The sequence below is a fragment of the Lycium barbarum genome, chromosome 7 (genome assembly GCF_019175385.1).
Source record: "Lycium barbarum isolate Lr01 chromosome 7, ASM1917538v2, whole genome shotgun sequence".
Taxonomy (NCBI): Eukaryota; Viridiplantae; Streptophyta; class Magnoliopsida; order Solanales; family Solanaceae; genus Lycium; species Lycium barbarum.
The window spans coordinates 7,842,309-7,869,435 of NC_083343.1; the positions used below are offsets into that span (position 1 = coordinate 7,842,309).

At 36.9% G+C, this 27,127-nt stretch overlaps 2 protein-coding genes across 3 annotated transcripts; both read right to left on the bottom strand.

Annotated features, from left to right (window-relative positions):
* Nucleotides 1-11,950: 11,950 nt before the first annotated feature.
* LOC132603063 (transmembrane 9 superfamily member 11) lies at nt 11,951-14,803 on the bottom strand. Its single transcript, XM_060315933.1, has 2 exons — nt 14,670-14,803; nt 11,951-14,238 (listed from the first exon to the last, which is right to left on the bottom strand). Exon 2 carries the CDS (start codon nt 14,192-14,194, stop codon nt 12,221-12,223), a length of 1,974 nt encoding a protein of 657 aa, XP_060171916.1. The 5' UTR covers nt 14,195-14,238; nt 14,670-14,803; the 3' UTR covers nt 11,951-12,220.
* A 2,641-nt stretch (nt 14,804-17,444) lies between these two features.
* LOC132603064 (uncharacterized) lies at nt 17,445-25,369 on the bottom strand. 2 transcript variants are annotated; one of them, XM_060315935.1, is made up of 8 exons: nt 25,027-25,368; nt 24,493-24,638; nt 21,449-22,427; nt 21,104-21,195; nt 19,683-19,757; nt 19,142-19,203; nt 18,575-18,644; nt 17,445-18,444 (listed from the first exon to the last, which is right to left on the bottom strand). In XM_060315935.1, the coding sequence occupies exons 1-8, from the start codon at nt 25,193-25,195 to the stop codon at nt 17,644-17,646; spliced, it is 2,394 nt and encodes a 797-aa protein (XP_060171918.1). In that variant the 5' UTR covers nt 25,196-25,368; the 3' UTR covers nt 17,445-17,643. The 2 variants fall into 2 exon arrangements, with proteins under 2 accessions (XP_060171918.1, XP_060171919.1); XM_060315936.1 differs by lacking the exon at nt 19,683-19,757 and having other exon boundaries at nt 25,027-25,369.
* Nucleotides 25,370-27,127: the final 1,758 nt, after the last annotated feature.

The following is a 27,127-nucleotide window of genomic DNA, read 5'->3' on the forward strand; positions in this document are numbered from 1 at the left end:
CCAATTCCACTACCAGTAGTATTTTTGAATTTTTACACAGAGGTGAAAGAAATCAAATGGTGTTTTTTAGGCTTTTTTGCTTTTCAGGGTTGAAAATTAAATATAGATAAAGAACATTATTCAGTACTACTCTAAGAAAGCAATTGAAATGGCTTTAGGAAAAAAACTATAATAGAAGAACATATAGATATACTTTTCAATGAGTTTTTATGAAATTGGAGAAGATGATTGAAAATAGCCATTGGAGAAGATGATTGGCTAAGAGGAAAAAAGAAGAGACAGAATGAAAAGAAAAGAAAAAAAAATGCTTATAATTTATTTATTTATTTAACATTTTTAGTGCTCCTCACTCTCTTTGAGAGAGTGAAAGACACTCTCTTTGCCAACTCAGAGCTTGATAATACCAGTTAAAAAATTTACAGGGGATAATAGGCCCCTGTAAAGGTTGAGTGTGTTATAAATAATCCGGTCAAATGTTATAGTGCATTGTAGCTATTTTTCCAAATAAAAAAAGAAATAACTTCTATGGAGAAGTTAATACACGTTGAAGTGTAGTGGGAGCAGTTTATTGGTTAACTGGAGTTCACTTCCCTTTAATAAAGGGATTATGATCTTCAATAACGGAGAGTAACAGAAAATAGAAGAAAGTTCTCGGAGATTGATCCAGTTATGGGAGCTTTTCCAGAGGCTTTGGAGGTTAAAACTCGGAGATTGATCCAGTTATGGGTTGCTGATGGTTTTCTAAGGAAAGAAAGGGTCAAAAGCTTGGAAGAAGTGGGAAAAGACTGTTTGGAGGATCTTGTTAGTAGAAATCTGATATGGTTAGAAAGAGGAGATATAATGGAGAGTTGACAACATGTGTTGTTCATGATCTGGTGCGCGACTTGTAGTCAAGCTGAGCAAGAGAAGTTCTTGCAGGTTAAAAGAATTCATCAAGTATCTAATAGCACGTCTCATTTGTAACACCCCGTACCTTTAACGAAAGTTTTGACCACGATCCTAGACTTAGAAAATCAGATAAAGAATGTGGGAATTGAAATTTTTCCGTTCAGTTGTGATATGATGGTTTACGCCCATGAACAGTGGTCGTATTTCAGTTTACTGGCCGTAAACCAAGTCGTGAACTGAAACCAAGAATTTCTGAACATTCTGGAATTTGACATTTTGGAGGTCATAAGGTTAAATACGGACCGTATTTCACTTTACGGCCCGTATTTCAAACCGTATTTGGAATTTGGGAAAACTTCCTTGATGAAAGTTGTAGAGCATTGAAATACCTTTCCAACGGTATCTTACGGGGGTCAAACGGACATCTGTGCAAAAGGTTATGGCCATTTTACTGAAGAGATATAGTGCAGTCCATGTGCGAAATACGCACCGTAAAGTCAGTTTACTACCCGTAAACTGAAAATACGGCCAGTACAGTGCTGGACGTAAACTGCATTTTCCAGAACACTATATATTCGTCCATATCAGTTCAACTCATTATTTTTCACTCCCTCAAACCCTAGAACGACCTCCTACTCTCCTCCAACATCAAGAACACCAAGGTAAGTCCATTCTAATTATTCCAACTCAATTCTAACATATATCCTTGTAATCTAAACAAGAAATCATCATTTCTAATCTAGGGTTTTCAAGAAAACCCATCTCAAGATTCAAGAATCAAGATTTAGGAAATCTTCTTCAAAATCCAAGTCTTTAATTCAAGTTTTGGAACAACTAAGGTATGTAGAACTTCCATCCACATGTGGGAATCTCTATGTTCTTCCCCATGCCTCGTTACCTTGATAATCATGAAGTTCAAATCTTAGGGCATTAAACCCAACATATTGGTAGCCCGTATTTACGTATTTATGTACATGAAGTTTGTATCTATATTCGTTGTTGTATTCCTAATCTTCCATTACGGTTATTAGGAACCCTAGCTTAATCCATGAATCATGAATTCCTCCTCATGTGTTCTCATTATGTTCATATGAAACTTAATGATTTTATTTTACAAGTTTCAAGCATGTTTTCAAGTCAATTACAAATATATGATTATGAACTATTGAATTACTCATAAATCAAGAACATGTTTACAAGCTATTTCATAGAACTATGTTTACAAGTCATTTCGTGAAATCATGATTTCAAGACAAGTACAAGCTAATTCACGAAAGTCATGGCTTCTTAGCCAACTATATTATGTTCATGTTTTTGGGAGTTGCACGCATTACCGAGAAGGCTCAGATAGCCTGAAACTATGTAGCCACCATAGGACAAGGATCGCCCCGCCTAGTTAGGACGATACCTTAATTTTACACTGAATGGTTCCATCAGGTACTTTACTACCTTATACCCTGGCAAGGTATAGGGGCTCAACTGGTCCGGCGAGGTACCAGACTCCACGTTCCCACATGGTGTTATGATATGTCGGTTTATGAAATGCTCTCCCTACTTATGATATTTTTACCATGTTTTATACATATATGTATTCATGCTCATGCTCATGCTCAGGTTCATGTCCAGGTTTTCAGTTGCAGTTCTTATCATGTTATTCCATGTCCCATGTTATTTCTTTCAGTTGTTTTACATACCAGTACATTCAATGTGCTGACGTCCCCTTTTTATTGCCCGGGGGCCTGCATTTCACGATGCAGGTACTGATATACAGGACGACACATCTGCTCAGTAAGACAACATTCGTATCAGCTTATTAGTGAGCCCCATCTCATTCGGGGTTTAGTCAACTTTTGTTTTATGATTAATTATGCATCTAAGGTATGCTGGGGGCCTTGTCCCAGTAAGTATGTTTTCCAGTCAGACTCATGATAGAGGTTTCATAGACTAGACAAGTCAGTTATGTCATGTCAGACGTTCGGAGTCGTATAGCCATTTTGGCTCATTCATGTTATTTCCGCACTCATGTTTAAACAAGTATTTTATTAAGTATTATGACTTACTAAGTTTTATAAAGGTTCATCATGCATTCATGTTATATTTCCGCTCATGTATGCCTCATGATAGTTCAGCAAGCCATGTGGTTCGCTCGGTCACATGCAGTCAGGCACTGAGTGCCGTGTTACGTCCAGGCCATGGTTCGGGGCGTGACATCATTTTCATCGCTACAGTTTCCATTCAGACATTCCTCAGGGTGATCGCTGGAAGTCATCGCCTAGTCTAGACCGAACATTTTACTACTTCAATGGACGAAGACTTGCATCGCCCCCTTCTAAACTAGTTCCTCTTTTGACACACTTCAAACTTCTAAGAGTTTTGGTGATCCTTCAAGTTACGTTTCAGCATTTCTCCTTTGAGATAACAAAGTTAGTACATCTGAGATACCTTGAATTTAACTGTCATAATGATCTTCACAGGTCAGCGTTTGAACTTTATAAACTGCAGACGTTGGTTTTTGGACACGGATATTCAGTTTTACCCGCGTGGATCTGGGAGATGAAAGATTTAAGGCATCTTCACGTAACAAGTATGTGAGGACCCACAGCTGGGCCTTGGCCATACTGTGAACCCCTGTGCCAGCCCCTTACAACTGGACACACATGCATGCTTGACATATCATGACATAATCAGGTATTATATGGGCAGGTGCCAACAGACAATTCGATATACGCTGCAGTGCTTCGAACCCGTGACCTCCCCCCTTTTGTTCTCCCAAAGGAGACGACTCTCACCAAATGGATAAGGAATGGGTAAGTTGCCGCATCTTTCTGGGCAGCCAGACTTTGATGTAGATAATATTGCTGATGATGACCATATTCTTTTAGCTGAAACTTGTGGCGTTTCTTTAGAAAACAGCCCAATAAGAAGAACAAAAAATGACCAGATGGGAATCTGCATCTTCGTGTATACTGGTATGTAGTACTGCCTAATTCTTTGGTAATGGCACAATTTCTGCAAGCATTTACTTTGAAATAGAAGCTGCTAAGGCTTCCCCAATTATCCACACACGGAAAAGAAATAACTGTACAGGTGGCATCCATAAATTAAAACTTATAATTGTAATTTTGAAATGTCTTGGTCCAGCATCTCTTTGATGGGATTGGATATATGTGGATATTTCTTCTTCACTTTTCTTTTTCCTTTCTTTTTTGTGTTTTGTTTGGTTTTGGTTATTAATATATGGGATGGTTGTTTCTGTTATTTGGAATCTGTTGGAAGTTGGGTATGGGTCATGGGTCGCTTCATGCTGGCCGACCCGACCCGTTATAAAAGAGAACGGATTAAAAAAAAAATAGCTATAGTGCACACTAACATTTGGCCGGACTATTTATAACGCATCCAACCTGTATCTATTTATAGTATGTTTTATTAGGCATTAACATGTCACCCCTAGTATTTTAAAGTCAGGTGCCCCCACCCCTCCCCCACGCGCCACATGGCAGCCTCAAAGTAAATCAACCCATCCCCCAATTTTAAACCTTTTCTTTATTTTCTTACATCTTTCTCTTTCTTTTTCATCAAAACAATGTAACATACAAAAATAATAACAATAGAAAAAAGATGCAATAGGTTCTTTCGTTGGATTCTTTCATCGTTCAATTATTCGGAATATACGAAAGATTTGGAATCATATCCATTTAATTACACACAATTATTTTCAAATCTGAATACCATACCCATTTTATTTTCGGAACAAATTAATGGTGAACTTGTAGTTCGCCATTGTTGACCAACAAAAATAACCCAATTGCACTACCAGTAGTATTTTTGAATTTTTACACAGAGGTGAAAGAAATCAAATGGTGTTTTTTAGGCTTTTTTGCTTTTCAGGGTTGAAAATTAAGTATAGATAAAGAACATTATTCAGTACTACTCTAAGAAAGCAATTGAAATGGCTTTAGGAAAAAAACTATAATAGAAGAACATATAGATATACTTTTCAATGAGTTTTTATGAAATTGGAGAAGATGATTGAAAATAGCCATTGGAGAAGATGATTGGCTAAGAGGAAAAAAGAAGAGACAGAATGAAAAGAAAAGAAAAAAAAATGCTTATAATTTATTTATTTTTTTAACATTTTTAGTGCTCCTCACTCTCTTTGAGAGAGTGAAAGACACTCTCTTTGCCAACTCAGAGCTTGATAATACCAGTTAAACAATTTACAGGGGATAATAGGCCCCTGTAAAGGTTGAGTGTGTTATAAATAATCCGGTCAAATGTTATAGTGCATTGTAGCTATTTTTCCAAATAAAAAAAGAAATAACTTCTATGGAGAAGTTAATACACGTTGAAGTGTAGTGGGAGCAGTTTATTGGTTAACTGGAGTTCACTTCCCTTTAATAAAGGGATTATGATCTTCAATAACGGAGAGTAACAGAAAATAGAAGAAAGTTCTCGGAGATTGATCCAGTTATGGGAGCTTTTCCAGAGGCTTTGGAGGTTAAAACTCGGAGATTGATCCAGTTATGGGTTGCTGATGGTTTTCTAAGGAAAGAAAGGGTCAAAAGCTTGGAAGAAGTGGGAAAAGACTGTTTGGAGGATCTTGTTAGTAGAAATCTGATATGGTTAGAAAGAGGAGATATAATGGAGAGTTGACAACATGTGTTGTTCATGATCTGGTGCGCGACTTGTAGTCAAGCTGAGCAAGAGAAGTTCTTGCAGGTTAAAAGAATTCATCAAGTATCTAATAGCACGTCTCATTTGTAACACCCCGTACCTTTAACGAAAGTTTTGACCACGATCCTAGACTTAGAAAATCAGATAAAGAATGTGGGAATTGAAATTTTTCCGTTCAGTTGTGATATGATGGTTTACGCCCATGAACAGTGGTCGTATTTCAGTTTACTGGCCGTAAACCAAGTCGTGAACTGAAACCAAGAATTTCTGAACATTCTGGAATTTGACATTTTGGAGCTCAATTGGTGAGAGTCGTCTCCTTTGGGAGAACAAAAGGGGGGAGGTCACGGGTTCGAAGCGCTGCAGCGTATATCGAATTGTCTGTTTGCACTTGCCCATACAATACCTGATTATGTCATGATATGTCAAGCATGCATGTGTGTCCAGTTGTAAGGGGCTGGCACAGGGGTTCACAGTATGGCCAAGGCCCAGCTGTGGGTCCTCACAAAAAAGGCGACTTTTTGTCGAGGATCCGACCCCCTTGCGAGTCGGGTTGCCCCCTCTGCTGACATGCCCTTGCGCATGGACTATTGGGTAATTGTGGCAGGAAATCACACCAGTTCGCTACGCGCTGCAGCGCTTCGAACCCGTGACCTCAAGCCTTTTGTCCTCCCGAAGAAAGCGCCTCTTACCAGTTGAGCTGCAGCTCAATTGGTGAGAGTCGTCTCCTTTGGGAGAACAAAAGGGGGGAGGTCACGGGTTCGATACCAGCCGCTGCAGCGTATATCGAATTGTCTGTTGGCACCTGCCCATACAATACCTGATTATGTCATGATATGTCAAGCATGCATGTGTGTCCAGTTGTAAGGGGCTGGCACAGGGGTTCACAGTATGGCCAAGGCCCAGCTGTGGGTCCTCACAAAGTATCTCTTCTTTCAGCATCCCTTCATCTATGGTAGAGTCTGGTTTCAAGCTACAAAATCTAGGACTTTCCACTCCACTTTTTTCCAGCTGCACTAAGGAATTGTTTACCGGTATTCCCAATCTAAAGAGGTTGAAAATTCATGGAGCTTAGGGAGAATGCACGCGGAAGATGATTTTGCAGAGCTTAGATAACCTTTCCTGCTTGAATAAACTCGAAATACTGAAGTTTGTCTGCAGCAGAAAATTACTTCCGCTCCCAGTCCCGAGTAAGTATGTTTTGCCGGTATCTCGAAAGAGATTAACTTTAAAAAGGACATACTTACCATGGGAAGACATGGCAAATATTGTAATGTTTCCAAACCTCGCAGTGCTTAAAATCGAAGACAGAGGTTTCTACAGTGAAGTATGGAGATTAAATGATGATGAGACATTCAATCAACTTAAGTTGCTTGTAATCGATTGGATGAATCTGAAGCATTGGGAAGCTGGCAATGTTAAATTTCCAAATCTGCAGCATCTAGGTTTGAAAGGATGCTTATACCTGGAGGAAATCCCTAAAGATTTCGGGGAAATTTATACTCTGGAGTCAATAGAGCTGCATCAATGCAGCAGTTCTGTTGCAAAATCCGTGAAGGAAATTCAAGAAGATCAAGAGAGCATCGGAAATGCTTGCCTCAGTGTCCAAATCTATGATAATCCTTGTAAGATTCAAACTATCTCAAATGGTTGCTCGTTAATCATATTTAATTTTTGTTTTGTACATGCTACATTCTTCTTGGAAATCATTGATTTTCGAATAAGTCCCCGACTCTTTTCAAATGTTATATTGTCCTATGCTGCTTTGGACATCATTGATTTTCTTTAATTCTTGCAGGGTATTTTTAATTGTCAAGTTCAAGATCACTGATCATGACTCGAAGAGAATATGATGTGTGTTTCGTGGATCTCCAGTGGTGAAAAGCTCTTTGTCCTAGATCAAGAAAGCAATATCATCCTGCAACACATTTATAAACATATATGTAATGTCTATCTTTCAATCTTTCACATTGATTATTGTTGGTATTGATCATCCTAGCTACACGTCCCTTTCACTTTCATTACGATCGCTAGCTAACTAGAAAACCATAACTTCAAAAAGGAATCTTCACTTTGTTCTATGACTTCTGATATTCAGATAATCTAACTCTGAGCTATGTTCTAAGAGTCTGAGATATTGTGTTTTGAATTTTTATCAACCCACCGTATTCGCTATTTATGTGAAGCCCAATGAACTTGGACGTTAATTCGGACTAATTCTAGCCTTAACGAAGCTTTTAAAATTGTATGTAGATATGTACCAGGCCGCATGAGCTTAGCGATGTTATTGGAATATGTGTATACATTCACGGGACTGGTTGGGCATGCCATACGAGCCACTCTGTGCATCGTGCAGGAGAAAGCTGGGAAGAAGTAGCTGATTATGAGTTGATTTTGAGCCTTTAATGCTATCATTAACTCATTAACATCAATTCATCATTGGAATTTATCTTTTTTAAGAACTAGGGGGGGGGGGGGGGGGGGGGGGGGGGGAGTTGTTCCCTTTAATTAAGAGTGGCCATTGAGTCTTTTATTTGAGGAAATAGTGACTCAAGTTGTTTTTATTGGGTAAGGGTGATTCTTTTGAAATTAGTGTTAATGACACTAATATTAAAAGACCTCAAGTTTTCTTATTTATACAAAATCCCTACCTCCTCCTCACCCATCCCCTTCCTCTTCCTCTTCCTCTTCCTCCTCCGCTTCCTCAAGAATACCGAATTAGAGATTTGTTGTTAGACGTCAGCAAGCGAGCGTACTTTTGTACGCTTCTTCTCCACTAAGCATGGAAGTTTAAGGATAACTATAGGTCGGTGGCAATCTAAGGAAATTCCGATTTCTATACCCGTTATGTGCACAAAAGTGGCAATTATTCTATTTTTATCATAGAATGAGTTAGTAGGTATGAGACGATTAATGTCAAATCCTCAAGGACAAATGATTGATTTACCTATTCAAAGAAATTTGCGCGTTGCGGGGTCTACTTTAGGACGACGGAGGACCGCCCGTAGGAGGTTTACTGCACAAGGCCCCTACAGAGGAAAAGCTTTATCCCAACAAATAGAAGATACTCAGCTCCACACAACATAGGGATTAGCACACTTTCGGGAAGAGCGGTAGTCTTCTGTGTAAGGATAGCATTTCTAGTCAAACTCGCCCTACCCAACTAAGAAGAACCGAACCTCACAGACACATCTTTTTCCTTTTGGGAGGGTACTCCCAGTAGTGGGTACCTCGTAGGAGCTCGACCTACCTACTCGAGTCTTGTATGGATATGCAAGAATGGTTGCTCCTAGGTGTGTGTCGGGGATGTGTTTGTTCGCGAGAAAGGATTCCTCGTCAAGTAAGTTTGGGGGTCTGGACACACTTGTGCGAATTCGGGTAACGGCTACAAGGGAGAAATCAAAAGGAAATTGTACCCGACCAAGGATGGACTTAAACTTGTAAGCTACCCAAGGTAGGGATAATCGTCCAGGTCTTATTGTGAAAGAAAAAAGCCTCCCCGCCATAGCAGACGGGCTGCTGCAGCTGTCGTCACCGGGGAGCTCTTGGCGAAGAGACCTTAGGATAAGTTGATAAAACAAAGGGATGGGCAGATCGACCCGTTCAGTAATTTCGAAGAAAGACTGTTGGTAGCAGGTAGAGAGATATTTTTTTCCTCTTTAAAACAAAAAGAAATGCGGGCTGGGTAGAGCTTGGCAGAGGGTTCGAGAATAGGGTAGGTACCTATCCTTAAGATTTAGTTAAGAAAAGAGTTCCAAACCTTTAGGCTCTGTACAAGTGTTGCATACAAGTTCCGACCAGGATGATTGAGAAAGATTCAACCAATTTGAACCGCTCACATCACAATAGTATTAGCATAAAGGCTGTAAGTCGGGGACGGCCATAACATAAGGCTATTACTTTCACACACATCTCTCTCTCTCTCTCTCTTTATCTATCTATCTATCTATCTATAGAGAAAGAGATATCCGTTGCTTGAACAACCTAACTGTGCCTTACATGTGCTCTACAGGCCACACGTAATCTTTCTTCCCAACGAGCCCTTTTTTTAATTAGAAGACGGGCATTGTATTCGGTTCAAAAGGCATGGTTTCTAGTATGTCTCCGGAAAGGGCCACATATGTTAACATAGTATCTATTTAGATAGGTCTGATTGACCCTTCTCATAATGAGAATGTATATAACTCAATTCTATCCTGATCCGGCATGGAATGAACTTATAATCATGAAATCAACTCGATCATCAGATTATAAGTTCATAACCCTATCCCATTCCCATTATGGGCAGAACAAATCTACTAATCTTTAATTCCAGTAAGTAAGAGGGATCTTGAACCAAGAAAAAACAGAAAGGGCGAAATGATTTCCCTTGCAGTTGATTTTATTCAACGATTGACCAATACTCAAGTTAGAGTTTTGCGCTCTCTCAAAAAGCCTGCACGCCTTCGAGTGTTCTCTCCAGTCCTACAAATTGAGTTTCAATAAGGAGTGCTTGCTGGAGCAGCTCAACGAGATCACAAGAATGCTACTTAGGGAGAAGAATCTCTTGACTCAGGAGCACTTGAATCTATTCTTTCTGTGTCCCACATCCGCCTACGTTAAAGCATCTGGCCATTCCTCGGCGAATGGAAACAAGAGATCGGGCTAAGATGAAAAGAGGAATTCTGAAAGGTCAGTCTAAATACGAAATAGCACTTCCTGCATTACCAGGAACCCGATGTTTGGACACAGGGAAAGGGGACCGCATATGACATCTGAAAGGACTTTTCCACGGAAGCTAGAGAAGATCCCCAGTTGAGCAGCAGGAAAATAGGAGAACTAGATGTTCTTTCTTGTACACTTCAAATGAGATTAAAGAAGAGAATGATGATGTTCAATTGATGGATATGAAATAGAAGAAGTTGAAGGGTCGAAGGTATCTTCTTGTCATGGATGACACTTGAAGTAGTAACGTTTGGGATCTCGTGATAAGAACTTTTCCAGATGACAATGATGAGAGTCGAATTATTTTGACTCGTAGGCTCAAAGATGTGGCTATGTATGTTGTTGTCCGGACAACCCTCCTTATGAAATAAGCCTCTTGAATTTAGATGTTAGTTGGAAGTTACTTCATGCCAAGGTGTTTAGGATACAATAACAGGTTTGTCCTCCTGAACTAGAGGATATCGGAAGCAATTGAATCTCCAAATTACACTATGCAAAAAGGGTTAAAACAATTCTTTTGTATTTACATAAACTATGAATTCCCTTTGCATCTATTTTTTTTTTATGTGTGTGTTTTTCTCCCCACCCATTTAGGAGGATTTATAGTGTTTCCACACTTCCCCTCCAGTGTGACTCGAACCCAGGACCTACTGGTCGTGGGTGGAGGTGCTTAACCACTGAGCCATCCCTCACTTGTCCTTTGCATCTATTTTTTTTAATTTTTTTTCCCCTCCCATTTTAGGAGGATTTATAGTGTTTCCACACTTCCCCTCCAGTGTGACTCGAACCCAGGACCTACCGGTCGTGGGTGGAGGTGCTTAACCACTGAGCCATCCCTCACTTGTCCCTTTGCATCTATTTATATCTTAGGTGTGACGTTTTTTTTTTTTTTTTTTTAATCCCCTTACTTGATTCCTGGCTTTGCCACCATCCTCATCGATTATTGTCAATAAGACTCAAAACTGTCTCACATTATTGCTCGCTAACCGGTTTAAAAAGTTTCTACTTCATTTTATGTGCTCCGTTTCTTATTTTACATTGCCTCATGAAATATATTTACAATTTGATAGTATAAAATTTTAAAGAACATCGTCGAAGAAGTCCCCAATCCACTTGATATACTTTGTTCTCTTATGTTGCCTTGGACATCATGATCTGCTTCAAGAATCATGATGATGCCTTGTAGTGTTCCATATCTTTTCTTGAAGAGTTCCATGCCATATATTATTACTAGTCTGATTTATTCAGTAAGCTTTATTTGAAAGGTATATGTATGACGCATAATTTCAAGACAAAAGGTTTCAAAACAAGCTCTAAAGTCATGAATATCTTGTAGGGTAGCCTTTGGGATATGCTTAGATGTTCCTAAGGTTTCAATGGTACAAAAATTTGCAGAACATAGTCAAAGAAGTCTGTATAATATTGTCCTACGTGCCCTGGACGTCCAATTAACTTTTTTCCCCGCAGGTAGTCAGAAAATATGCAGGTCTTTTATCTTAGTTAACTGATAGTGACCATCGGAAATAGCCCCCCCAGAGCATGTTCCGGTCACTTTTTTGTCAGAAATTAATGATTACCGACAGTGTTCCATCGGAAAAACGCGTGTTTTTAGCAGTGTTGACACAATTGACCTGCTTCAAGAATCAGAACGAGCTAAGTTATTGCAAGTAATGTACATACCAGATTTACCAACTGAATCTATCACTACAAGCAACCTCCAATATGCATACTCCAACCAATGAAGCTTATACCGACTATCATGCAACACTTAACTACTAGTCACTAGAGAATCTAACAAAACTTGAGGAGTTTATTGATTTTCTCTTCCAAATACCCTACAAAATGACAATAATATGATAATAAAAGTAAACAAGAATGACTTAGACACATCTGCATATGTTTCTTCAATGGTTGATTTTGCTATCTCTTTCTTTCTGCCCAATAGACTTCTTCTTCAATCCAACTTCACTGAAGAGAACAAGTAATGTACAAACCAGAAAGAGGAAAGGAACCCAACCGTGCCTGTTGCGAGCATGATGGCAAGGACCATGAAGAGGGAATATCCTAGGTAAAGGGTAGCGGAAACAGGCCCGCTCAAGCTCTTGAGATCGAAGATTAGATAGTTAACGGAGTATAGGAAAATGTATATAGCAACCGATCCAGAGGCAAAGAAAGATTTCCACCACCATTTCCAGTCCTCCACACAAAGATGCATGTAGGTCAAAACAAGAGACACCTCAGCACAAACAACGACTAGCAGGATCATGACAATGAGGAGGAAACCAAAGACATAGTACACACGACCCATCCAAAGACTTGACATGATGAAGAAGAGCTCGATGAATAGAGTACCGAAAGGAAGGGTCCCTGCACCCAAAACCAAAAGCCAAGATGGATATTTTTGTGGTGGGATTTCACGTGGGATTTGGTTGGTTCGGACTGGGTATTCTATGTGAGGAGCCTTTGCCCCGAAATAACCACCAACTAGGGTTAGAGGAACGGAAATGCAGAACCAAAGTAAGATGAGGACGACGAAAAGTGAAAACGGAATGGCCCCTGTACTGTGACTACCCCATAGCAGGAAGTTCAATATGGTTAGAATGAGAAAAGCAATTCCAGGGAAGAAACAAGCCGCCTTCCACGAGACCGAAACCCAACCCTTGTGGTCCCCACAATAGATTGTCCTCCAGAGACGAACAGCGACATAACCAGCTGCAACACCAAGAATCATATAAAAGAATAACATGCCAGTAATCAATGTTCCACGAGAAGCCGGGGACATAAATCCGAGGGCAGCAAACATGATAGTCACAACACCCATCCCTAGGATTTGAACCCCGTCTCCAACCATCGCACACAAAAGCGATGGATTACTCGGAGCCCTAAAAACATCAGACACCACAAGTTTCCACCCGGATAACTCCTCGTTCATCTGAGCTTGAGCTTCTTTGTCGAGTTCCTCGTACCTCGTCAGATCCCGCCTGACAGTTCTCAAGAAGATTACAAGCACGATTCCAGCCAAGAAAGTGACCACCATAAGGGAGTTAAGGATAGAGAACCAGTGCACCTTTGCACCTTCCATCTTCAAATAAGCATCCCATCTCGACGGCCACTTGATGTCACTTTCCACAAAGTTCACCTCATAAGTAAAAGACACAGGCTCATTTTCTTTAATAGCCATGGCGACGGTTGTAGGGTCACACTTAATCGGAGTCGGGTACTTACTATACATTTTCAAGTTCTTAGCTGAGTCAGGTGCATGCTGGACGCTACAAGGAACAACCTCAAACCCAACAACCATGTAACCGGGCGCCTCAGATTCACCCTTTCCAACGGTCGAGATCACCTCCGCTCCGGCCCCAGTACCCATAACCCGAGCCACATTGGTCTTCTCATACTTATGAACAAGAACCGTAAACTTCAAGTGATTAAACACGTAATATGCATCTTGAACCTTAATCCCAACCGGATACCCCGTCCACCGCAAGAAATAACCTTCTTTCCTCGTATACCGAATAGCAGGCAAATTATCAAGAATCAAATTCACTTGATACATCTCATCAATCCTTTTCTTCAAAAGCTTAAACTCCTCACCAGATAAAGGTTTAGTTTGACACATAAAAATGTCAGTCTCATTAGTATACATCTTAAACCTATAAGGTGAATTCTCAATCCTATCACCCATAAGAAGTTCACCAAGATTCTCAGCACTATCTTTTACACCTTCTTGGGGTTGACAAAAAGGTAAACTATAGTAACTATAAGGCAACTCAGTGTCAATTGATGTCAATGAATTAACCTTAACATTCAACAAATCACCAACACCATATTTGTGAGGGTAACTTCCAGGCAGATAAAACCCATAACACAATTGAGATACCAAGCAGATTAACAAAACCCAAATCTTGAATTTCTCAAAAGATCTCATTTTTATTGGTTTCTTGATCAGATCTGGATGACCCAAATCAGTAACTGTAAGTAAAATGTCAAGAATTAGTAAAAACTCAATGATTTTGACATCAAATAATGCAGTTTTTATTACTCTCTGTTTTATGCCAGATTTCGAGAGTCAAACGAGAAAATCTTTAATCTTGCTTTATTCATATGTCTTTTACATATTTTAAATGTTATGATTACTGTAATACAATTCAAATTTCGAGAATCAAAATAAAAAAAAATTTAATCGTGATTTACTCATATCTTTTAAATATTTAAATCGTTTGATTACTATGATTTATAGTACTTCTTTATATAATTTTTAAATTATTTTCAAAAAACTTGAAGATTATTATCCGAATTTGACTCACTGAAATACGAACTGTGTCACATAAAGTGGGACCGAAGAATTATTAAAATTACAAAAAAAAAAAAAATATGGGAATATGTTAAGAGATTTGACTTACCTCTCTGAATGGGGAGCTACACAAAGGAGAGATTTTTGAGAGACAAAAGGAAGAAGTAAGAGAGGGATCTGTCTGTATGCAAAGAATTTATGTATCCTATCTCCTTGTCGGTGGGAGACTTTTGGTCAGTCTTGAGTGGGACCCTCTTGCAGAAAATGACTTATGTCCTAATCATTAAACAAAATAACTTCAGAATATTTGTAACTAATGAAAATCAATAAAAGTACAATAATATTTATAATTGACATAATACGTAAATACGCCTTTGAGTGTGCCCGAGTAAGCACCTCAACTTATCTCCACTTTATCAGTTAAACACTCCAACTTACAAAATGATCATATAGACACCTTCAAAATTTATGTTCCTTGTCGGTGTCATGTCAGTATTTGTGTTTATGTGTTCAACTTTATATGAGTTGAGGTGTCTACTTGTGCGCATCCAAAATTGGAGGGCATACTTGTCAGCTGAGGTTAAGTTTGAGGGTCTGTTTATGTATTATGCCTTTATAATTTTAAATGAAACTACAAAAATAATCCTTTATGTTTGCATATAGGTTTAAAGTAGACGTTTAAACATGCTTGAGCAATTTTGATCCTTTAAGTTTGCTTTAGCACTTACAATATCCGTCAATATTTAACAACTCTATCTATTAGATTTGAACCGAAACTATGAAAAAAAGGATTTAGTGGGAACTCATATTTGGAGGTGGAGTTTCTATTATTTTTCATCTATTTCTAGAGTCTTTGTGCAATTTTTTGAAGTTTAATTCCTAAAATTCTTGTTCAATTTTTTCTTTTTGATATTTCAATTTTTTCTTTTTGATATTTCTATTTTATTTTCTTTTACATTTTTAGCCAAGTCTATTTGTTTGATCATTAAGGTGTAGTGAGAATGTTATTGATACTCAAAAGTAATTAGCACAACTGCACAAGCATGATGGGTGGCCTAATTCTTAGCTTTATTAACGAGGACACGACATGTCTTATCCTTTATAGGCATGAAAAAAAAAAAAAAAAAATAGTGAGTATGAAATATCTTAATATTTAAAAAATAAGAACCAGTGAGTATGAAATTTCTCAATATGTTAAAGTTTATAAGGGATTGAGCAGAAGAGAAGGCAGTGGTGGAACGACATATAGCCTGTTTGACCAAACTTATTTTTCCCTCAAAAAGTATTTATTTTTTCAATAAGTGCTTATTTTTTAAAAAAAAAAAAAGTGAGGTGTTTGGCCAAGCTTTTGAGAAAAAATAAGTGCTTTTGGGGAGTAGCAAAAGTAGTTTTTCAGAAGCTAAAAAAATAGTTTTTGCCCAAAAGCACTTTTTTGAAAAGTACTTTTGAGAAAAATACACATAGAAGCACTGTTTAAAATCTTGGACAAACATTAATTGCTGCTCAAAAGTACTTGTTAAATTAATTGGCCAAACACAAAGTACTTTTTAAAATAAGTTATTTTTAGAAGGTTGGCCAAACAGGCTAATTGACTCAAAGATGATCGGTTGAAAATCCTTCATCAAATAATTATAAAATATTACTTTTTATGTAAAATCTTGAAGATCTTTAGCAAAAATTTCTGACTTCGCCGTTGGAATAATGGATCTGCTTTTCGAGAATTATAATTTTTTTATTATTATTTTTAATATCTAATGAATGTGATTTATTTCACATTCATACCATGTGATTTTCTTGATTATATATTCCTTATGGAGAGAGAGAGATACCTAATTTATCTTATTCAGTGTACCTCATTCGCTAATTTTCTCAAATCATTCATAATTAGTTTTGTGTTATGGATACATTGAATATCTATTCCTATATATTCTTGTGCTTTGAACCATCTAAATCTCACATGTTAAATATTCCCTATAAATGGAATATTTGTAACCTTGTACTCCTCCGTCCCATATTATTTGTTCACTTTCCTCTTTACACGCCCTTTAAGAAATCACAAATAAAAGTGTATTTTTACTGCATTACTCATATCTCTCTTCAATAAATTACACTCTAATCAATATTAGTTACTTTCAAAAACAATTAATGTCAAGGTCAAAATAAATTTTTTTAATTAATTCTATCTTAATTTTGTAAATTGACAAATATTTTGGGACGGATATTTTTAGTAATGTAGATAACTAATATGGGACGGAGGGAGTGAAAGAGATGAATTAAGTGAGATTTCGTAATAACTTATACATTTCTCTTTGCACGTTAAGTTTTACATATAATTTGACTTTTAGCATAAACATTTTTGGGGAGGCTCAAACAGGAAAGTAAGGAAAAAGATAATTTTTTTCCTTAACAACTTAACATGCACCACCATACATCTTATTTTTTTCCTTAACAACTTAACATGCACCATACATCTTGTTTTAATATTATTTTGAGCTATATTTTGTAATTATCATTTGGGACTCTTTTCCAACTTAGATTTTACAACTTATTGCCATGTGCTGTGTACACCTTTTCTACTTGAGAAACAATTTCTTATGAGTTATGACCTGTTCAAAGAAAATGACCTCACAAAAGATCTTTTGTATCTTATTTTCTGGTCTCCAGTGTTTATAATCTCCTGTAAAAATGATCATATAACTCTAAAAACACTCATAATGAATCTGAGCCTATCCTTAACCAAAGGTCTCGAGCCTGAATGAGGAATTGCCTATAGTAGGGAATGCTTACCCTCAAAGTGAGACTTCTCAGTGGATTATTCAAGCCCAAAGCAAGCACTAGACACCGCGTGGAAAACCAAAAAAACGGTGAACTTCACACTGCAATGCACCACGAAAATGAAAACTTGATTTCTAGTTACAATGATTTATTCTCTAGATAATTAGTCAGCCACTGAAATAGGGCTTCAGGACAACGTACAAAGATTAACTAATAAGTCCAATCATAGCAGAACACATAACATAATCTACATCAAGATGGGAAATATAAACATTTTTCCCTAGTTGAAAGAAGATTTAATGTGATTTTTAGCTTTTCGCACCAAGTCCTTGGGATTTAGGACGTCTAACAGCAGTTAGAGGATTGGTTATGCCTTGTGAATTTCTCCCAAGTCCCATGCCTTCAACAAACCCCATTTTTGCCATCATCTTTGATCCAAACCCCTTTGTATGCCTTTCAAATCCTCCAAATCCAATAGATGACTCCTTCCTGATGGATTTCTCGCTTCTACCGACGACTTCAGCACCTGAAACAGCTGATGATTTGGGGAGAAAATCCTTATTTGCTGATGATCTGGGTAGAAAATCCTTCTTTGCTGATGATCTACTACTTGTTTCAGGAATTTCAGCTCCCAATCCGAGAGCTTTAGGCCGCTGACGTGCTTCGATGGGCTCTGAAATGCCCTGTCCATCTTTACCTAAACCTTTACCTTCTTGATAACCCATTTTTGCCATCATTTTCGAGCCAAAACCCGTGGTGTGCATCTCAAATGCCCCGTATTCGATTGAGTTGGTCACAACCTTCGTTTCAAGGAAGGCGTTAGTTGTCTCGGTTGTTTCAATTGATTTCTCCTCAACTGTCTCGGAACGCATTATACCACTTGAAACAAAGGAGACGGGAAGAGCGGCATAGGAGCCTGTTTTCTGATCCCTTCTTTTCTTTCCGCCATCTTTTTGCCCACGTGGATTTACTGGGGTTTTGAACAATTTGCTTGGGCCAGATTGTCCACCACTACCCTTAGAAGACCTTTTAGCTGCATTTACATCCTTTCTATGACTATGTATACCGGTGACTGTGAAATCAGAATCCTCGTCACCAGCTCCTATCAACTGAATGTTCAAAAAATGGAAATGTCATTGTCAGACAGGAACATGCATCTTTTACATAATGTTTATGAAAGGAATATGTTTTGTAAACCATTGAACTCTTCAACAGACTGAAGGTGTTAAGTAACATTACCTTCTCCAAACGAATTTTATCATTGGCAGAAGGCATAGATGTATGTTGTGTCTTGGTAACTGTCACAAACCTGGAAAATAGGGACATAGATGACTGCAATGAGCACAATTTTCTTCCCATAGCAGTATTACATCTAAGATACATGTCAAAAGCTGTCTAATCAAGAAGAGGTGCACAAGCCACAATCCACATATACCAGATGGAGAAGTCTGTTCATGATCTCACATCTTCTCCTCAAAAGCTTTTCCATTACTAATATTTACATCTTAAAATCCTCCTACCCGTAGACTAAGCTGTCACAATAACCATAATTTTCAGAACTAAAATCCAATGAAACACATCTATTTAAGGCGTAGAAATAAAGAAATGTCGGGATACTGCAATCTTTTTCTTCTTCATTAAGAAAGTTTTAGAACATCAGGAAATACATCTGCAATTACACACCTTGGCTTTTATATGTTTTTTTAAAACATTAAATGAAAGTCCCCACCCCCCTGATCATCATTGAAAATCGCACTCCGGAAAGCTTAAAAAGGGAAAAACTACCATAGGCACAATTTGTCCTACCTCTTCTTGCCAGAACCTTGACCAACGCTTCGCAAACGGTATATTGCTGCTAATCTCTGAACCTGTGCATGTTCAGCACTAAGTGTCAAAACAAGTGATACATTGAGCTCCTAGTAGACACTCAATGGCAATTAATTCCTTCCTTTTGCAAGTTAAGAGTCATAGGAGTTGGTTATGCATGACTACAAATGGTTACCTTGCATTTCATTATTAAAATAATGATGTTCCATTCTTTACAAGAAAGGGGCAAAGAAAGATCAAATGAGCAACATCACCATCTAGCACATTTTTATAGTTTCCATTACAAAGAAGTGGCACACAGAGAAGTTTGAATATGATATAAGAAGTTTTCCTTTGTTATATGACTTTTCTTCTAAATTATTATCGACTATGCATGAGATAATACATACTTGATTAAAACAGCACCAATTCATGAACATTGTTTTCAAAATATGTTGAAAATTAAGATGGGAAGTTGTTGGACTACACATAGACAAGTAAAGACTTTTTTACTTGACATAGGTAGGACACAACACTATACCTGAGAACAATCACGTGAGTGCATAGGTTGGAAAGAGAGCATATCTGCTCCATCCAAAACCATCTGTTGCAGTTTCTACAATTTAAGAGAGGAAATTTCAATAAAAAGGAAAAGAAGATTATAGCATTTGCATAGATCTATTCAACATCAGTTTGGTTTCTTTGATGCACTGTGCTTTTACGATGGACTATATTACTCGGGAGATGATGATTTCAATAACAAGGCCATAAAAGGGGCTCCCAACCTTTTAAAATGTCAAGATATACATAGGTCTCTCAAGGTAGGGAAAAAGGAAGTTTCTAGGAGCTAAAGAGGGCAGCTTTAAAGTCTAAATCACCTACAAAATTAAGCAACTTAAAGGCAACAACGAAAAGGATACTCCTTTTTTATTTGATGAAGGAGGATGCTCGTTTTTATTACTGAGTAACTAGCACAGTGACTCAGCTACAAAAGGAAATAATATGAAAAGCGATAAAAAATGACTCGATGAACATCCAACTGCAACTTACTTTACACCATTCTCATCTGCTCACCGAACTATTAAATCAACTGAAACGAACAAAACCAGAAATACAAAGAGGAAAAAAACAAGACCAATCAATCAAAAGAAGTTACGCCTTCATGTCAGCAGATATGTGATGCTTAAAGACCAATTGACAAATAATAGTTCAAAAGTTTCACACTACTGATATTAGAGAACTTCACTGTTTAGGCAAGAGAATGGTGTTTTCTATTCCTTATCCCTTTATCTATTCAGTGAGGTTCTTTCATATCAAACTTTTTCTTATCCTGAATGTAAAAGAGAATGGAAACTGTCTTAGTTTGATTAGGAACCTCCTACAATCCCAACCAACACGTATTTGCAGTAAAATTTGGTTACACAACTATTTGCAGTATATCAGGATTCTCTTATGGCCTGGTTCTTATACAAACAAGATCAACAAAGAGACAGGATAAATGTACAGACTTTAGAACATCCATCAGCCTAAACATACAAGAGAGCTCAAAACTTAAAAACAAAAAGGAAATAGATGAGATAATTTTTCATACCACCATGTTTCTCACCGACAAAGTTACTAAACAAATTTAGCGGAATAGAAAAAAGAATTAAACAAGGAAAAGTTTGTGTTTAATGCACAAAAAACCTTAAGATGCTCTCTGCTTCCTCAGTTCAGGAAAAGAATTCCAGGAATGTGAACTCACATGCCTGTGTCATTGATTCTAGAATAAGCCTTCACAAGCTAAACCATACCCTAACATATTTTTCCATCATTAAATCAATTAAAGAATCTAAGTAGTACAAAATGTCAAAAAGACGGATCTGCATAGAAGCGTAGGCAGTTGACAGGATCAAGCTGGTGGTAAGATAAAAGCAACACAAGACTAGATACCGAGCAAGGGAGACAATCTCAAGCTCTTACTATATTTATCTTCTGAAGATCAACACCTCGGCGGAGCATTCTCTCTCGACGCTTCAAAGCCATCATCTCCTTGCGATGTTTCTTCTTAGCACCTGAAAACATAAGCTAGGAGTATATACAGTGGAGTTGAAGGCACATGGTCAATACACACACAAAAAACAAGGTGAACAGAAGAAAACAATGACAGCAAAAGCACAGAGAAAGAATTCCAGGGGAACTTTATCCTCTTCCAACACAAGAGAGTACTAACTTATACGTACTTGAAATTTAATGGCCAAGCATAAGCAGATTTACATAAAGACAAAATATATTGTCGCAAGTCAGTGATAGGGCAGATATCTTTACCTGGAATCCTCCCGAAATTTTTACTCTTTTGAGACTCAAACGGCCATGACTGAGGAAATTTAGCAGCATGTTTCTTTTTCCCAGAAACTGTTCTCGGATCCTTTACAAACATAAGGTCATCCAAATCAGAACCCCGAACATGCTTGGCAGGAGTAGATTTCTGACCTCGGTACTTTCTCTCTTTTTGAGGTTTCTTCTTTCCATACTCCCTAGAGGCTTCCTGAAGATCAATCCCACCCAACTTCTCTACGGTTTCATCTAAGCTGTTATCAGAACAGCTACTGGGAACTTGTCCAACCAACTGTTTAACATCAATAACATCGCACATTCCACCAGTGCCTTCGTAATAATCTGCAGCAACCTCTTCATCAATATCTGAATCACTATCAGATGAGCCATCACTTTCAGATGATCCATCAGATTCTGACGAACAAGAACTTCCATCATCTGATGAAATGTCTTCATAATCACCATCACTTCCCTCATCTGATATGTCATGAGTATATAGCCTAAGCCCCCCAATAGACAAAAATCCCTCATTTTCCGCAGAAGATATTTCAGCTGGCAGGGGATCGTCCATGTCCATGCTTGCCCCACCAAGGAAGCCACCATCAGCATCCATATCCTCCTCCTCAGAAGAATTTTCTTTCTCATCTTTGGATGACAATCCAACTCCTCCATGTGTTGTTTCTGCTTCATCATAGAATCCCAATCCTCTGTGTGAACTATCATCCAATGAGAAACCAGCACTATAATCTCCAGCATAGTCAACTTCATGAGAATCTTTATTTTGTCCAACATCTATAGATAAAGGGGTTGTGCAATCATAAATACATCCCTCGTTTTGAGGTTCCTTATTTGGGCCTTCATCTATGAAAGCAACAATTTGAGTTTCCTTTGTATCAACCAAAATAATAGGATGTTCCGAGTCCAGCTCATTGTCTTTTACTTCTCCACTAGGCACCGCATCTGAACCTATCTGGAAAAAGAGACATAGATAATTTCATCAGCAATGCACATTATTGCAATTTTATTTTAATTTTTTGAAGGTATCAGATTATATATATGAATAAATAAGTAGCCCTTAGCACAAAGACCGTATTGCAATTTTTTGTTTTATAGTCGCATTATAGTGGGCATAGTTCAGTGGTAAAAGTTATAGGGCATAGTTCGGTTAAAGATGGCTGCACGAGCAGCAGCACCAACTGTGAGAAATCCACCAATCCACATGTGATGCGCAAATAATGACAGTTGTGTACCATAGTCATTAGCTAGAAACGGATAAGGGGCAAGAAATACATATGGCGAGCTACAGCAGTGGTTAAAGAGCCAAAAATAGCTAAGTTAAGAGATATTGAGCATGCCCATGATGCTGTTAGGATCTCATATAGGCCTTATGGCATAGCTAAGTTACGAGATAATTGAGCATGCCCATGACGCTGTTAGGATCTCATATAGGCCTTATGGCCCTTGATAAGGAAATTGAAAAACGATAAACGAATGTGAAAAGTAGAAATGCAGTTTGCAAATTGGAATTTATTTTCATGTTTCTAAGCTCTAAGCTAAGATTAAACAAAAAAAATTGCAAATAAAAGTGCTGATGCTACAACCAGTCAATAAATTGTTAAAGCTTAAATAAAAGCTAGATTAAGCAGTAGCGTACCTCGTATTTTTCCCTCTCATCAGAAAATTACAATAAAAATGGATAAATAGCCAAAACGAAACTCCCCTACTCATCAAATTTAAGGAAACGCTAATCCTTATACTCCCTACGTTTCAATATATGTGAACCCATTTGACTGGGCACGGAGTTTAAGAAAGAAGAAAAGATTTTTAAACTTGTGGTGTTAAATGAGTCACATATATTTTGTGTGGCTATAAACCCTTGCATAAAGGTAAATTGTTTTCAGATATAGAAAGGGGTCATTCTTTTTTACACGGACTAATAAGGAAATAGGTTCAGATAAACTGAAACAGGGAGTACATACTGGGCAGATAATTAAGGAGGCGATAATTCATAAAGCTCAAGAATAAATAAAGTCATTCCAAACCCATCAGAGGAAATAAGCGGAAAATCCAAATGTATAGCCTTTTTTTTATCACGACCATATTTCCCGCCTTTAGCCAATATCAACAGGGATCAACCAAATATTTTATTAAGATCCAAATTATTAAGCTAGAGCTTGTGTACAGAAATAAGTTATTAACTAAATAGTCCTTTGAACTACAGCACTTCACTAGATGTGTATAGTTCTTTCACAACCAAAATACAACATAAATCTTCTCTAAATATTCTTTAAACCTCTAGCAACAAAATGATGCAGAGTTTGGAATTAACCTTCAGTCTTTATAACTAATCTGGAAAGAGAAACGTCCTATCCCGACATTTACAAGCAAATTTTGGCAAATCATATTAAGTACTGTGCAGGCCTACCAAAATGCGTTCTGTGGTTTAAATTCTGAATGCATGAACGACTTGCAAGCGTGACAGTTTTGTAGCACAGAGATGTTAAATTAGCACTCAACATACATCTGCCTGTCAAAATTCTAGCACATATTGGTATGGCGATGAGTTCTAGACCTCTGCCCTACAAAACTGTTACTTAGGACTGGGAACTTGTCCTAAGTAACCAGGATATAAAAGAATTTCTACTCAATATTGCATTTCCCTATAAAGCTATCCACAGTTACTGTAACACCAAAATCTCTGTGATCATCATTACCTTACACTAAAAATTCAATCTTTGACAATTAAATCAACTTCAAAATGCCTCTGAATCTACAAAGGATATACTCTAAGTCTCTAACCTGCTCATTCCTACACAATCATCAACTTTTTTAGTGGAAAACAAACATAAAATACTGATCAACAACAACAACATACCCAGTGTAATCCCACAAAGTGGGGTCTGGGGAGGGTAGAGTGTACGCAGACCTTACCCCTACCTTGGAAGGTAGAGAGGTTGTTTCCGATAAACGCTAGGCTCTAGGAACATAAAATACTGATCCTTGAAGGAAAAATTCAATCCAAAAAATAAACATACCACTGAATCAGCAGAAGGGTATACATAACGGATCTCATTTCCTCTACTTTTCTTCGATTCGCTTTTCGAACTCGAAGCATTTTTCGAGCTGCTAACAGCTGCATTACGATTCCTTGAATTACCATTTCCACTCTTCAAATTCCTCCCTAAATTACCAAATAAATAAACAAACAATTTCACGGTTAATACACACATATATAAATAAATAAACAAAACATTTCCAGTATTCAAATTCCTCCCTAAATTCCCAAGTAAAGAGCTAAATAAATATAAATATTTTCACTGTCAAAACACACATATATAAGTCAATAAACAAACAATTCCACTCTTCAAATTCCTCCCTAAACTCCCAAATAAATAAACAAGCAATTTCACTGTTAACACACACACACATATATACACACAAACATATATTATTAAATAAACAAACAATTTCACTGTTAATACACACATACTCCCTCCCTTTCAATTTGTTTGTCCTGTTTTGACTTGACACGGAATTTAAGAAAGTAAATACAGAGTAATTAATTATACCTGTTGAAGGAGGAGGAGGAGGAGAATTGTAAGGGGCCCAATCAGATAAGACTCCACCTTCAACAAACAACCCGCCCCGACCCGAATAAGAAGACCGGTTCCTATTGGGCTTTCGGGTTGTTTTGGATTTATTATTAGATCTACTTTTTCTGTTATTATTTCCTCCCATTTCTTGTTTGATCTAACGGTGGCGAAACGCCGTCGACGGCGGAGAGAGAAGGAGGAGATTGTAGTTCTTTTGTAAGAAAGGGTAAGACGGTGAAGATGTTGGATCCAGTGTGGTGAGGTCTTTGTAATTCTTGTGGTGAGGTTCAGCTCAAAATGTTCTACTCCCTCTCACAAGTTATTGTTTTTCTCTTACATTACTTTACTAGAGAACAAAAGGAGTCCTCACAGAACTTTTCCAAAAAATATTAAAATTTTTAATTAATTATTTTTAAGTCCTAATCTTATTTTTTAAAGATAAATTTATTTTTTGTTCTTATAGTCTATTTTTTAAAAGTTATCGAACATTCTGTCTTATTTACTTGTTTTCTATCAGGTATTCGGTACCCATTAAAGCTCACCTAATCCAGATTCGTGTAGCATAGGGCCCAATCGGGGGAGCGCTCCCTACCAAGAATTTTTTCATATCCAGGCTCGATCCTAAAACCCCTGGTTAAGAGAGGAACAACCCCATCCGCTAAAATAAAGACAATATTATCAGTTAAGATTGGGTTATCTTTAAAATCTCTTGTTTGGTTAACTAAAATTAATCTTTTAAACACAAAATGAGTTTGAAGTAGGGCAAAATTAGAGTGTCAGCTACCGATTTGATCGGATTCGATAGCACTTTGGTCCAAATTCTGTATTTGTCTTAAAAGTTCATTAAATATGTACAAATTATTAATTTAGAACTAAAAAAACTTAAAAAATTAGGATTCGAAACTCATATATTTCAAATTATGGCTCCGAATTAATTTTGAAGTAAATAATTGCATCAAAATGAAAGTTAAGATATTAAAGGAGTGAAATGAAAGTTTTGCTTTTATATATTGAAAATATAATTATTTGAAGTTTAATTATTACCAACATAAATTATATTTCCTTAATTAAAATATTACTTTTTATATATGGAGTTAGCCCGGGCCTGGTGAAACTAGTATTCCTTAGAAAAAAAAAAGTACTACATTGTATGTTAAGTGGGACAAAACTGCTATTAAAATTGATTTTTTTTTAATTCTTACAAAAAATGACCCAAATTTTTCTCTCTCGCGCTCTCTCTCTCTTTGCCTTCTTATATATTTGTATATGTTGGTATAAGTGTCGGTATATGTTTGTATATTTTGAGCTATTTTTTGTAATGTAAGTTTTAGGCTATTTTTTCCAATGTACGTGACCAACTTGTATATTTTTGAAATTTTCTCAAAAAAAAAAAAATATACTTCCTCCTGTCTCGAAATAAGTATTGTTTTAGCTTATTTCAGGCCTATTAAGAGAAATAACAAACACAAAATGAAGTATAATTTACTAAATTATTTTTATTTATTGGATATTTCTTTAAAACGAACACTATTAAGAAAAAGTAGTTTTTTAGAAATAATTACGATTTTTTGTCTTTAATTTCTAAAGCAACACTTTATTTTAGCACTTTTTTTTTGTTAAAGTGACACTTATTGAGAAAGTATTAATTAGGAGGAATTTTCATTATTTTATCATTATTTATTTATCTCTCTTCATTCAATATTTACTCTATCTCTGTCATCTCCCTCTATAAATAAAGTATTTGTAGTCTTCAAGAATAAATCTATATCTATATATATATATATAAAAGGAGAGTAGCCTAGCTTAATATTAAGTCAAGTGGCGTAATATGAACAAACCACTAGGCAACAAATTATATTTGCATTAATTATAAAAGAAGTTATTAATTGTAGTTCAAACTATTACCTACTTTAATAATCTACTACTACTACTACTACTACTAATAATAATAATAATAATAATAATCTATATCTACACACACACACACACATATATATATATATATATATATATATATATATATATATTATTATTATTATTATTATATTATTATTATTATTATTAATTAATTGTTGCC

Coding starts and splice junctions, on each gene's coding strand:
- LOC132603063 (XM_060315933.1), bottom strand. CDS start 14,194: ATGAGATCTTTTGAGAAATTCAAGATTTGGGTTTTGTTAATCTGCTTG.
- LOC132603064 (XM_060315935.1), bottom strand. CDS start 25,195: ATGGGAGGAAATAATAACAGAAAAAGTAGATCTAATAATAAATCCAAA. Junction 21,196..21,448: donor AAATTTCGGGAGGATTCCAG/GTAAAGATATCT, acceptor TTATGTTTTCAG/GTGCTAAGAAGAAACATCGC. Junction 19,204..19,682: donor ACTCACGTGATTGTTCTCAG/GTATAGTGTTGT, acceptor GAACATGCACAG/GTTCAGAGATTAGCAGCAAT.